The sequence below is a fragment of the Ornithorhynchus anatinus genome, chromosome 21 (genome assembly GCF_004115215.2).
Source record: "Ornithorhynchus anatinus isolate Pmale09 chromosome 21, mOrnAna1.pri.v4, whole genome shotgun sequence".
Taxonomy (NCBI): domain Eukaryota; kingdom Metazoa; phylum Chordata; class Mammalia; order Monotremata; family Ornithorhynchidae; genus Ornithorhynchus; species Ornithorhynchus anatinus.
Window position 1 is genome coordinate 204,177 of NC_041748.1, and position 12,138 is coordinate 216,314.

Here is a 12,138-nt window from a genome sequence, read left to right on the forward strand (position 1 = left end):
CGCCGCAGAAGGGCGTGGGAGAAGAGGAAAGGAGGGTTAGGTCGGGGAAGGCCTCTCGGAGGAGGCGTGCCTTCAATAAGGCTTTGAAGAGGGGAGAGTCATCGTTGGATACGAGGAGGGAGAGCGATCCAGGCCAGAGGCAGGACTTGGGCAAGAAGCTGGCGGTGACACAGACGGATCAATCCCCATTTTACGGGCGATGAAACTGAGGCCCAGGGAAGTGAAGTGACTTGCCCAAGTTCACTGAGCAGGCAAGTGGTAGAGTCAGTATGAGAACTCGGGTTCTGAGCGCTCAATAAATACCAGTGCTTGACTACCCGATTGATTAGTAGGTGAGTACGCTCCCCGGCCGTGCTCACCGGGTTTCCGGAGGCCGGAGCCCGGGAGGCCGTGCCCGTCCCCACGCAGCCCGCCTCAATCCCCCGCGGCCGTGGATCTTAACGTCCGCACCGAGGGACCGGGCCTCAACGTTCTCCCCAGCCCGGGACGCCACCGGCGGTCACAATTCTCCCATACCGGCCCTGGGGAAACCGGGGGCGGCTCTACCATTCTCCCTCCTCCACACCGCACTCCTCCCGCTGACACCCCTCGTCCGGCCAAGCCGGCCCGCTGCCTTCCGGGGCCATCTCTCCGGCCTCCCCTGCGGGGTCCCCAAAACGGGCCGCACCTCCTGAGGCCGGCGGGGGGGACACCAGGTCCACCCGTCTTCCCGCCAGGTGGGGAGAGGAGGGGGCTCGGCGCAGGCAGGGAGGAGACGCTCCATCAAATCATAACCGGCCGATGCCGGTCGCCCCCATCTTCTGTGACCCACAAAAGTCCAGGGACTCAGCCCCAGGCCGGCCGGCCTTCCGGCGGAGGAAAGAGCGGAAGTTCTCCCCAACCCGGAGCGCTGACCCCTCCGCTAGATTGGCCCGCTGTGCCAACTGCTCTCTGCGACTTGGGGGTGAAGATGCCGCTCCCAAACCACCTCCTAGGAAGCAGGCTTGGTGCCCGGTCCGCCCCGGCACCGGCACCCCGAAGGGAAGTTCCGCGGCGGCTCCTCTAGACCGTAAGCTCGTCGTGGGCGGGGAATGTGTCTGTTTTACAATATACTCTCACAAGTGCAGTGCTCCGCACACAGTAAGCGCTCGATAGGTCCGATCGACTGACTGACCGGCCGCTCCGAAGGCCCAACTCACCATTTTTCCCTCCCTCCCGTCTACCCGCTAGATTGCAAACTCCTTGTGGCCAGGGAGCATTTCTCTATTGGACACTCCAAGTGCTTAGTCCAATCCCCCCGCCTACTGTAGGAGCTCAGTAAATACCACCGATAGATGGAGGCGCTTGGGGCCTCGGGCTTCCCCAGGCCCCACCTCTCACGCCCGCTTCCTCTGCTGGAACAGCTGAGGAGGGCAGCAGGGCGCAGCCGAGAAGCAGTGTGGCTCCGTGGTTAGAGCGCAGGCCTGGGAGTCAGGGGACCTGAGCTCTAAACCCAGCTCCACCACTCTGCTGCGTGACCTTAAGCAATTCACTTCTCTGGGCCTCAGTTCCCTCATCTGTAAAATGGGGATTACAACTGTGCCCCCCATGTGGGACAGGGAGTGTCCCACCTAATTAACCTGTATCTAGCTCTGTGCTTAGCACGGGGCCTGGCACGTAGTAAGCGCCTTACAAATACCATTTAAAAAAAAAAATGCGACGACGGCTGAGCCCTCACAGACTCATTGGCTCCGACGACCCCCTTGCCACGGCCCCCCTCCCAGCCCCCCAGGAGCTGAGACAGCGCAGCCCCCGGGGCAGCCACGTGTGTGGGGTCCTACTGCAGCTGAAGCCCTCGCGGGTGCAACTGGCAACCGGGCCCCTCCGGGTCCCGACCTCCCCTGACACCGTCAGCCCATCTGGGAGATCTCCAATCTTATCCTGCGGCGAGACGGTGAATGACCCAGAGAGAGGGAGAGAATAAGTACGTGTGTGTCCGTGTAGAGGTGTCTGTGTGCTCTCACTCCCTGCAAGGGGCTCTGCGTGCAGAGCACTGGACTGAGCGGTTGGGAGAGCACGATACGACAATCAAGAGACACGTCCCCTACCCACAATGAGCTGACAGCCAAGTGGCTCTCCCAAGGTCACGCGGCAGGGAAAGGGCAGAGCCAGAATTAGAACCCGGGTCCTCTGAGTCCCGGGCTCTGGTTCTTTCCGCTAGGCCGCAATGCTCTGTCAATTCTACCGGACTCTGCCCGGGGCTCAGCGAATACCACGGATTGACTTAGTTACCTCTCTTTCTCCACACTTCTGCCGTCTCGGTTTCCTCCCATTTACACCTCCCACGGCCGGCCCACGGTTTCTGAGTCTCCCCCTCCCCGGGGAGGTAGGTGGTCAGGCCGCCCGGCCTCGTCCCATCACCGGGAGTCTGGGGGAGCCTCTCAGTACGCTGACAGACAGACGAATGACTGGAGGGAGAAAAAGGGACACGTATGGCAGTTTATTTGCAATATAGAGAGCGTACTGTGAAGGCAGGACTATTTCCGAAAGCAGATTTTAGTTATTGCATATATAGAGAAACCCGGAGGGGGAACGACGACAGTGCGGGGACCCAAGGCATGCAGGCGGGGGACGGGGCGGGGGACGAGGACGCGGAGAGGGAGGAGGGGGAGGAAGAGGAGGAGCTGGAGGAAGACGGGGGAGACCCTTCAACACTGTTACGGCACTTTCTTATTTAAACGTCTTAAAAAATCCTTATAAACTCTTTATATGGTATGTTACACATTTAGAGACGATATTTACACACACGCTCACGCGTACGCACACGCACACACACACACGCGCACGAGGAGAGATTCACTTTACAGCAAAACCTTTGCATAAGACGGGAGAGGCTGGCAAATTCTTCCAGGTCTCTCTGGAATGACTGCAACGCGGGGGCGGGGGGTGGGGTGGGGGTGACATTTGGCCAATTTACACAGCGGGGGGTGGGGGAGCAGAGAGAGGGAGGGAGGGGGCTGGGACCACCTGTCCCTGGGGCGGCCGGGGCGGGGGGAGAGGGCGGTCCGGAGCAGCCGGGCCAAATTTAGAAGGGGTGAAGGAACCGGGCCCAGCCCTGCCCCGGCCACCCGCCGGCCCCACCCAGCAGACACCAAGTTGCTGTCGGAGAGGCTTCCGGGGGCGTTGTGGACTTGGGGTCCCCGGCCAATAGGCTTATTAGGCTTCGGGGTTGGAAGGTGAGGGGTGCGGGGGGGGGGGGGGTTCCGGGAGGGAGTCAGGGGAGACAGGGCCGAGCAGGGTGGGAGACCCGGGAAGCCGGAAAACCAAATGCGATGGAAACAGCCCGAAGTGGCGATGGTGTCGGGGGGCAGAGATGGCGGGAAGCGGCATGGTCTGGGGGAGTCTGGCCCATGAACCCATCGAACGAGGGGAGCGCAGAGAGGCGTACACACACACAGCGTCTCTGATTTTATAGGCCTGGGGCGGGTTCGGGGCAGAATAACCGCCCCCCTGCCCCGCCCCAACCCCGCGTTCAGGGGGACAAACGAAGCTTGGAGGTACCCCGGGTTGGAGCGGGGCAAACCCAGTGCAACCAAAGAAGACGACCCTGAAGGCATCCCCGGCTCAGGTGGGACAGGAGTCCCCGCCTCCATTGCTCCCCGTCCTCTTCTCTCCTTACAGCCCGGTCGGCCCTTTCCCGAGACACCTCCGGGCCCCGGGCGCGCACACCGTGCCGCGCCCTTCCCCATCCGGATCCAGTGGGTGCGAGGGCGAGCGGGCCCGCGGAGCGGTCCTACCGGTGTGCCCCGTTGGGTCACCTGACCGACAGCTCCTTCCGCCCCGTGTGCGTGGAAGGATTGCCCCCCGTCGCCCCGCTGCCTTTGTTACCCCGGTGCCTGGCACGGTTTTCACCCCATCTCCCAGCCGGTGATGGGGTATTCCCAAAGCCTCTGCTGCTCCAGGCCTGTCGCTCCACATCTGACCTGTCTGCTGCTGACTCGGCCCCCTGGGGGTGAGGGAGCCGGGGGGCTCCCTTCCTCGCCTCCGTCCAGAGGTTCCCTCAGCCCGGAGCCCCGTGGGACGGCCGTCTTGGGTTCCCGCTGGTTCCGTAGGTGGGTCTCGGTGCTGGCCGCCCGCCTGCACTCCAGAGCGGGCGTGTGCACGTCCGTGCGTCCGGCCCCGCGACGTCCCGTTCGGCCCGGAGGTGACGCTTCCGGAACTTGGCCGCGCCCCACGAACCTCCAGTGTTGAAGGCCGGTCCGGATGACCGCCCTCCCCGTCTTCGCTTCGATCTATCGGCGCCACACGGTGCTGCTCTCTGTCGCCGAGCCTCCCGGAGGACCCGGCGGGCCTTCCCGATTCAGTCTTTTACCTCCTCGTCTATCCCTGCGGCGCCGGATGGGCTGCCTGCAGAGGAGACTCCAACGTCGGGCTCCGGGGGGCCTCTGGTGTTGAGCCTCATCTGCGTGCAGGGTGTGCCGAGTGTGGCGGGGTACCCGTAGCCCCATGCCCGGCCCCCGGGGGTGAGCTTCTGACATGCAGCCAGTTGAACCTTTGGCGTGCCCCCAGCCCGTGCCCAGACATCGACTTCCAGATGCCACCAAGTCCCCAAGTTGTGTGCCTACGATCCCCCCGGGCCGGGCGCCCAGGACCCCCCCAGCGCAAGCATCGACCCCAGCCGGTCCTGACAGAACCATTCTCCCCTTCCTCCCACGGGAGATGGTCCAAGCCCGGCGAGGGGAGAGGCAGGACTTGTCTGGGGTCCCCGGGGGTCCCGTGCCACCCCCAGGCTCCGCCGGGCAGAGTCACGGCAAGGTTTGGACTAGCCATAACGCCGAGTCAGTTATCACCCCATATTCCAAGGAGGGGACGCACTCCCCCCAAGAGGGTTTCAGGTTGCTGGGTTTTTGGGGGGAGGGATGGGGGGGTTAAGGTATTTGTCAAGAACCGGGGAAATGCCACCCCGGCCGCTCCCTCCATCTCTCCCCAGCCCACTGGGCCACACGGCGAGGTGGGGGCGAAGGGCCAGGCAGAGAGATGGACAAAGACTGATAGCAAGGTGGAAAGTGAGGGGACAAGCGGAGATGGGCAGTGATGGAAGTGTGCTGGAGAGCAAGGGGCCAGAGGGGCGGACTGTAAGCCAGAGACTGAGGGCCCAAGCAAAGAGATGGTCAGTTACAGGGGGCGAGGCGGGGGACTAGTGGCTGGGCAGAGAGGCGGCTAGTTACGGGCAGCAAGCCGGGCGGTGAGGCGGGGGGCCGGTGGCCGGGCAGAGAGACGGACGGGGGCGGACATTGAGGGGCCAGGCGGAGAGGTGGACGTGGGTGGGCGGCGAGGAGCCGGGCAGGGGGATTGGACAGAGGCGATCGGTGAGGGGCTGGGGAGAAATACGGACAGAGGCGGACAGGGAGGGGCCGGGCAGAAAGAAGGACAAGGGTGGACGGCAAGGGGCCGAGCGGAGAGGTGAAGGGAAGCGGACAGCCAAGGGGCAGGTGGAGAAAGGAACAGAGGTGGGCCGCTGAGGGCCGGGGAGGAGGAGGGCCAAGGAGAGAGATGGACGGAAGCGGGCGGGGAAGCGAAGAGAGGCGGGCGGCGAGGGGCCGGGCGGAGATGGAGAGAGAGGGGCCGAGCGGAGAGACGGACTCGGCGGCGGGCGGCGAGGGGGGCGGAGGCGGACGGACGGATAGGTGGGCAGAGGCGGGCGGCGAGGGGCCGGGCGGAGATGGACAGAGAGGGGCCGAGCGGAGAGACGGACTCGGCGGCGGGCGGCGAGGGGGGCGGAGGCGGACGGACGGACAGGTGGGCAGAGGCGGGCGGCTCGGGGCCGGGGTCGGGGCTACGTGCCCCGGGCCGGGGCCAGCGAGGCCGAGGAAGGCCGGGCCTTGGTGGACTCCAAGCTGCTGATGCCCGAATCCTTGCTCTCGCTCTCGGGCCCCTCGGGCGCCTTGAAGGCCGGCGGAGGGGGGTCCCGGTCCCCCCGCCCGGGGGCCGGGGTGGGTCCCGCCGAGAGCTCCTTCCACTCGTTGCAGTTGAGGTCCGTGAGGGAGCACTGCAGCACCACCGTGTGGCGCCGCCAGCTGCTCTTCTTCCGCCGGGTCTCGGGCGAGCAGGGCCGACGCAGGCGCACTCCCAACAGGTCGTCGGCCGAGCCGCGGAGCCGCAGTCGGAGCTGCTGGGTCAGGGCCCCGAGCGCGCCGGCGTGGCGCTCCCCGCCCGGCCCGGCCAGCGAGTCCTGGCTGCTGGAGGAGCCGGAGCCCGGACCGGGCCCGGGCCCGTCGCCGTCGAGGCTGCCGCGCGGGGATCCCCCGTCCGGCCGGCTCCGCGACAGCCTCCGGCGGGCCAGCGTGTCGCACTGCATGAGCCGGTGCGAGCTGAAGGAGGGCCGGCGCGGCGGCGGGGGCGACGGCGGCGGGGGCGGGGGGTCCGGGCGGCCGGCCGGCGCGGCGGCGCCACCCTCGGTGTCGGTCTCCAGCTGGCTCAGTTCGCTCCGCTCGTCGTCGGCCTCGTCCCCGGCCCGGCCCTCGCCCCCGGACGGCGGCTCGGAGCAGACGCTGCGGGCGAGCGTGGACAGGGTGGAGCCGCCGGAGCCCAGCGAGCGGCAGTCCGGCGCCGGGGGGGCGGCGGGGGGTTCGCCGGGGGGGCCCCGGGAGGCCCGAGGGCCCCGCCGCCGGCCCGGGCCCTTCCGCTGGGGCGGCTGGGCCCGCGGCCCCCGGGAGCGGCGGCGCCGCCGCCGCCTCCGGGTCCGAGTCTTCGTCGGTGCTGCTGCCCAAGTGCCGGGCCTCCCGCCGCTTCTTCCGCTTGCGGTTGACCGCCGAGATGAAGGAGATGGCCAGCAGCTCCCGCCTGTACGGCTCCTTCCCGGAGGCCCGGACCCGCTGCCGCGGCACAGGGGACGGGACGGGGGACGGGACGGGGGAGAGAAATTCCAGACCTTTCTTCTCTCCCAAAGCACCCAGACACCTCCCACCTCGACCCCAGTGACCTCACCGACTATTCTGATGGAATTTAGCCAAGGGCCTCTCCTTCCTCGCCTCACTACTCTTCCACCGACCCCGCGGTCTGCAGGCCCAAGGTCCACCCGTTGCTCCTTGTCTATCCAGGAGGCTTCCTGCCAGCTCGCGGATTCTCCCCTCGAGACCCCGCTATCCTCTGACCTCTTGAAATCACCTGCCTTCACCTTCCTTCCCTCGCTCACTGCCCGGGTCTTCGCCGGTCACCTTTTGAGACCCCGGTGTCCGGCTTCCGACCGCAGGAAGCTAACATCTTTGATCCGAGCACTGCCCGTTGACTCCTTCCCTCTGCCTTCACACGTGGCCACCTCTCTCCGCCATTGATAAAAAAAACCTCTGGATCTCCCAGCTCCCATTCCTGTCCAAGCTCCTCAAGTCGGTTTTAAGCAACCAACACCACCCCTAACTTGCTCCACCGCTCACTACGGTCTGGTTCCCGCCGTCTTCCGGCCCTGGGTTCCGATCCCCGCTCCTCCTCATGCTTGATGTGTGACCATGGGCAAGTCACTTCACTTGTCCGCCTCGGCTACCTCGTCTGCAAAATGGGAATACCAACTCTCCTACCTACTTGGATAATGAGCCCTGTGTGGGACAGGGACTGTCTGACCTGAATATCTTCTGTCTTCCCCAGCGCTTAGACCCGTGTTTGACACAAAGTAAGCATTTAACAGGTACCACAATTATTATCTGTCCCACTGTGGCTTCACGGACCAAGGTCTCCAGGGACCTGCTCATTGCCCAGTCAAGCGAATTCAGTTTTGACCTTTTCTTCCTTGACTCTACTCCATCCTTATCTTCTCTACTCCATCCTAAGCCTCCTCGACCTCTCAGCTGCTTTAGACCCTGTGGACCACTCCCTTCTCCTGGAAACATTATCCAACCTTGGCTTCACTGACCCTGTCCTCTCCTGGTTCTCCTATCTCGCTGACCGCTCATTCTCGGTCTCTTTCACAGGCTTCCCTTCTGCCTCCCACTCCCGAACTGTGGGGGCCCCTCGAGGTTCAGTTCTGGGTCCCCTTCTATCCTCCCCCTACACCCACTCCGTCGGAGAACCCATTCACCCGGCCCTGGCCCAACCTCTCATCCTATCACGGTTGGGATATTGCCCCGGCCTCCTCGGCGGGGCAGAGAGGTCTGCTCGGGGCTGGTGCCCTGGAGGGTAACATCTGCACGCTTCACCAACCATCAACAGCCCTCCCCTCCCCACACCCCAGACAGCCCCCCCGGCTGGCCGACGGTCCTTCCTAAAGTCTAACCCTCCGATGGCCTGCCGCGGCTCTGAGGGCACTCTTCCCGAGGCCCAAGTGGGCCCAAAGCCCCCCAGCGCAGCCCCCTCTAGCGCAGCCCCTTACCTTGTACTTGGCCAGGCCCCCGGGCGCAGGATCTGTCAGAGGCAAAGGGGAGGGCAGCGGGTTAGCGAGGTGAAGGGGTCCCTGTGGCTTCGCGGACTGGGGGCAGCCAGTGCCCCGTTCCTGCCGGGGGGCGCTTGCAGGAAGGACGGACCACTGCGGCGGGCGGGTGGAGGGACGGGACAGGCAGTGGCATCAGCCATCACTCTGGGCAGAGGCAAACCGTGACCTCAAGGGACACACCGAAAGGCCTAAGTAGCTGCTAATGTCACTTGCCCCGTCACCATCCATCCATCAGTGGATTATCATTTTTTTAGTGGTATTTGTTAGGCGGTTACTCTGTACTAGGCACTGTACGAAGTGCTTGCAGATTTACTGAGTGCTTACTGAGTGCAGAGCACTGTTCTAAGAGCTTGGAAGAATACAAACAGCCAGAGGGTGGTGAGAACGGAGATGGGGCCGCTGAGTGGGGGCCACTGAGCCAGGGCTGGTGGGGGTTTCTGTGCTAATTCTCCCCTCATCTTCCCTCATTAATCAGAAAACCTGGAGAGCAACAGCAAACGTGAAGGCAAAACCACCCAGCACCCCAGATCACGATATGAATCGTAGGGATGGGAGACCCGGGCTCCGGGAAGGGCACTGGGCCCGAGGAAGACTGCTCAGTGCAGGGCGTTGCCCTCAGCTCTGCCTCCTCCCCATCCTCCTCCTCTGGTGGCAGAGGGTGGGAGGGTGTCCACAGGGCTACGGGATCCAGCCTGGAGCGCCCCACTGTATTCTGACTTGCACGGGGAGGAAAGGGGTGTGTGGAGAGGACGCTGTGCCCAGGGAACCAGGCTTAGGGCAGGAAGGCCGGGGGAGCCTCCGGCTGGGGCCTCGGCCTCTGGTAAGGAGGCAGGAGGCTGGATCGCACGACTACTCGAGCCCCCCGAGAGCAGGAACTGATTGATCCTTCCTTCCCCTGTCAGCGGGGTGGGGGGAGCCCCCTGGTTTCTCCAGGGGACCAAGTCAGTGGGTTAAAGATCGGATGGGGAGAGGGTCCCTCACCAGGAGGGTCCCCCCGGCACACACGCACACACACAAACACACACACACACACAGAGCAACGGCAACAGGAACCACAGGCTCCACGGCACACACACCCCAACCCCATGCTGGTCTGGGGCAGGGGCAGCGAGGTGATTAGAAGAGGCAGGGGCAGGAGGGGCCAGGTCCCTCTAGACTGCGAGCTCGCTGTGGGCAGGGAATGTCGTATTTAACGCTCCCGAGTGCTCAATAAATCCAACTGAGAACCATTCACCCTAAGTGCCTTCTCGAACCCCTCTCCCTTCTCCCGAACCCCAGGGGCTGGACTGGAAGCAGCGGGTTGAGCCAGATGCCCTAAAAGAACCTTCCAGCTTTTAGATTTTAAGTCAATGGGGAAAGAGTGGGGTTGGGTTTAGGGAGAACCAGGGGCTGGGCCCTGAGACAAGATAGTGGACACTTCGGCTTACCCACCGGGGGGTGATGAAGACGGAGAGAGCGAGAGAGAGAGAGTATGTGTGTGTAAAAACATGTGCACGCACGTTTGGTTGTGTGTGAGACAGATAGTCTGGGCAGACAAGGAGGGGGAGGGTCTCTTCCTCAATCCTATCCAGCCTCCTCCCCACCCTCACTCCTGTGTGCCCTCCTGCTCCTGCTTTCTTATAATCACCAGAGAGATTAGTGCCCACAGACAGCGAGACATCACCCCCACGCCCTACCGTACCGTACCATACGGCAGCTCTCTAAATCTCCAACAGGTCCGCTGGGGCGGGGGGCAGGGAACAGGGCGGGAAAGGGTGGGACAGGGCGGGAAGGGGTGGGACAGGGCGGGAAGGAGAGGAGGAGGGCAGGGCAGGAAGAGAAGTGGAAGAGAGCGAGAAGGAAGAGGGGGAGATAGAGGAAGAGGCAGGGGGTGAAAGGGTGCGAAAGGAGGGGGAGGAGATTGGGGGGAGAGAGGAAGAGGAGGAAAGAGATGGAGAAGGAGGAGAGGGTGGGAGAGGAGGCAAGGGAGAGAGGGGAAGCAGGGAGGGAACAGCCAAGATGGGAGGCAGGAAGGAACAGAAGAAATATTAGCATGGCCGTGCGGCTGCCGAGGCCGGACCGAGCAGGGGACGGATGGATCCCGGACCGGGACAGAGAAGGGCGGAGCCGGGATGCGTGTCCCTCCGCCACCGGCCCGCGCCTCCACCCAGCCGCCACCCCAACGGCCGGCTCCGTGAGCGGAGCCCGCAGGAGGGTGCGCCACCAGAGAGGGAGGAGGCTGGGCTGGGCAGGGGGGTGGGCCGGAGGGCAGGCAATCAGGCAGGGGCGGCCCCCTCAGCGCCAGCTCTGCTGACGGGGCCAGCAGGATTGTGGGCCAGGAGAGAGGGAGGAGGCCGGGGAAGGGCCGAGGCCGGGCCGGGGCCGGGCCAGGCCGAGGGTAGGCGCTCGGGCAGGGGCGACTCCCACGTCGACGGCCTGGGAAGTTGGGGCCAGGAGTGGCAGACCGAAGAGGGAGTCGGACCAGGCCACAGCGGGATCCGACAGTGGTGGGGGAGGGATGGATCTCGGAGGTTGGCAGAGTAGGAGGGGGTCGGATCGGACCAGAGGGGAAGCGGACAACGGGTGTGGAGGGCGGGAGGACTCGGGAGGGAGGGTCAGATCGGGGGCTGGGGGAGGTTGGACCAGGCTGGAGGGTCGGGAGGGAGTTTGACCGGTGGCCAAGGGGGTCGGATCAGGCCGGACGACTGGGGAAAAGATCTGACTCAGGGGAAGGGAGGTCGGACCAGGCTGGAGGGGCTTAGAGGAGGGTCTGATCGGTAGGTGGAGGCGTTGGACTAGGTCAGGGGACGGGGAGGGAGATCTGACTAGGAGATAAGAAGGTCGGGGCAGGCCGGAGGGACGAGGAGGGGGGTCCGACAGGGAGGTGGGGCGGTCGGACCAGGCCGGAGGGGCGGGGAGGGGTCCGACCGGGAGACGAAGGCGTCGGACCGGGCCGGAGGCACTGGGAGGGGGTCTGAATTGAAGGGAGGGGGAGTCGGACCAGACCGGAAGGTGGGAGAGGAGGCTGTACGAGGCCACGGGGCTCAGACTGGACGGGATGGGGTCGGTTCAGCTCAGAGCGAGGCAGGCCAGCAAACGCGGCGGGGACGGGGCAGGGCATGGGAAGTCGGGTTCGTGGAGCGGGGTGAGGCTGGCAGCCCGGGGCTGCAGCTGCTGAGACGAGGCCCGAGTCAGACCACCCGCCTTGCGCCCACCGCCCGCCCCCAGACCCCCGCTCACCTGCTCCCATCTGGCAGGGAGGCCCAGCCTTGCTGAGGTTGGGCAGAAGGTATTCAATGTTGGGGACGGCCTGGGCCTCCTTGTCGTCCACCGGAGTCTGGAACGCAAGTTGAGAGTCCTCAGCCCCGCCCGCCCGCCTGCCGGCCCCGGCTCTGCCCTGTGGGGCCGACCCTGCCTGTTGTATGACCGTGGGCAAGTCACTTAACTTCTCAGCGCCGTGGTTTCCTCACATAAAATGGGGATTTAATACCCGTTCTCCCTCATGCTTAGTCCCATGTGGGCCAGGGCCTGTGTCCAATCTGGTTATCTTGATTATCTGCAGTCTCACAATAGCCAACGCCTCACAATTACGTCCAAATGAGAAATCACCTTCCCACTCAAACCCTGTCTTCCCCATCACTGTAGAAACTACCTCTTTCTTCCCTACCTCGAAAGCCAGTAACCTTTACTGTTATCCTCAACTCACCTCTCTCATTCAACCTAAATACGCAGCGTCACCACATCCTGTCAGTTCTACCTTCACAACATCGCTAAAATCT

The 12,138-nt window shown here is 64.4% G+C and overlaps 1 protein-coding gene across 1 annotated transcript in view; it reads right to left on the reverse strand.

Annotated features, from left to right (window-relative positions):
* Window positions 1–3,684: 3,684 nt before the first annotated feature.
* ARHGAP23 (Rho GTPase activating protein 23) overlaps window positions 3,685–12,138 on the reverse strand; it is a 42,380-nt gene continuing 33,926 nt past the window's right edge. The window contains 4 exon segments of the mRNA XM_029049537.2: window positions 3,685–6,595; window positions 6,597–6,833; window positions 8,321–8,352; window positions 11,600–11,696. Coding sequence (XP_028905370.1) covers window positions 5,795–6,595; window positions 6,597–6,833; window positions 8,321–8,352; window positions 11,600–11,696 — 1,167 coding nt within the window. The 3' untranslated portion in view covers window positions 3,685–5,794.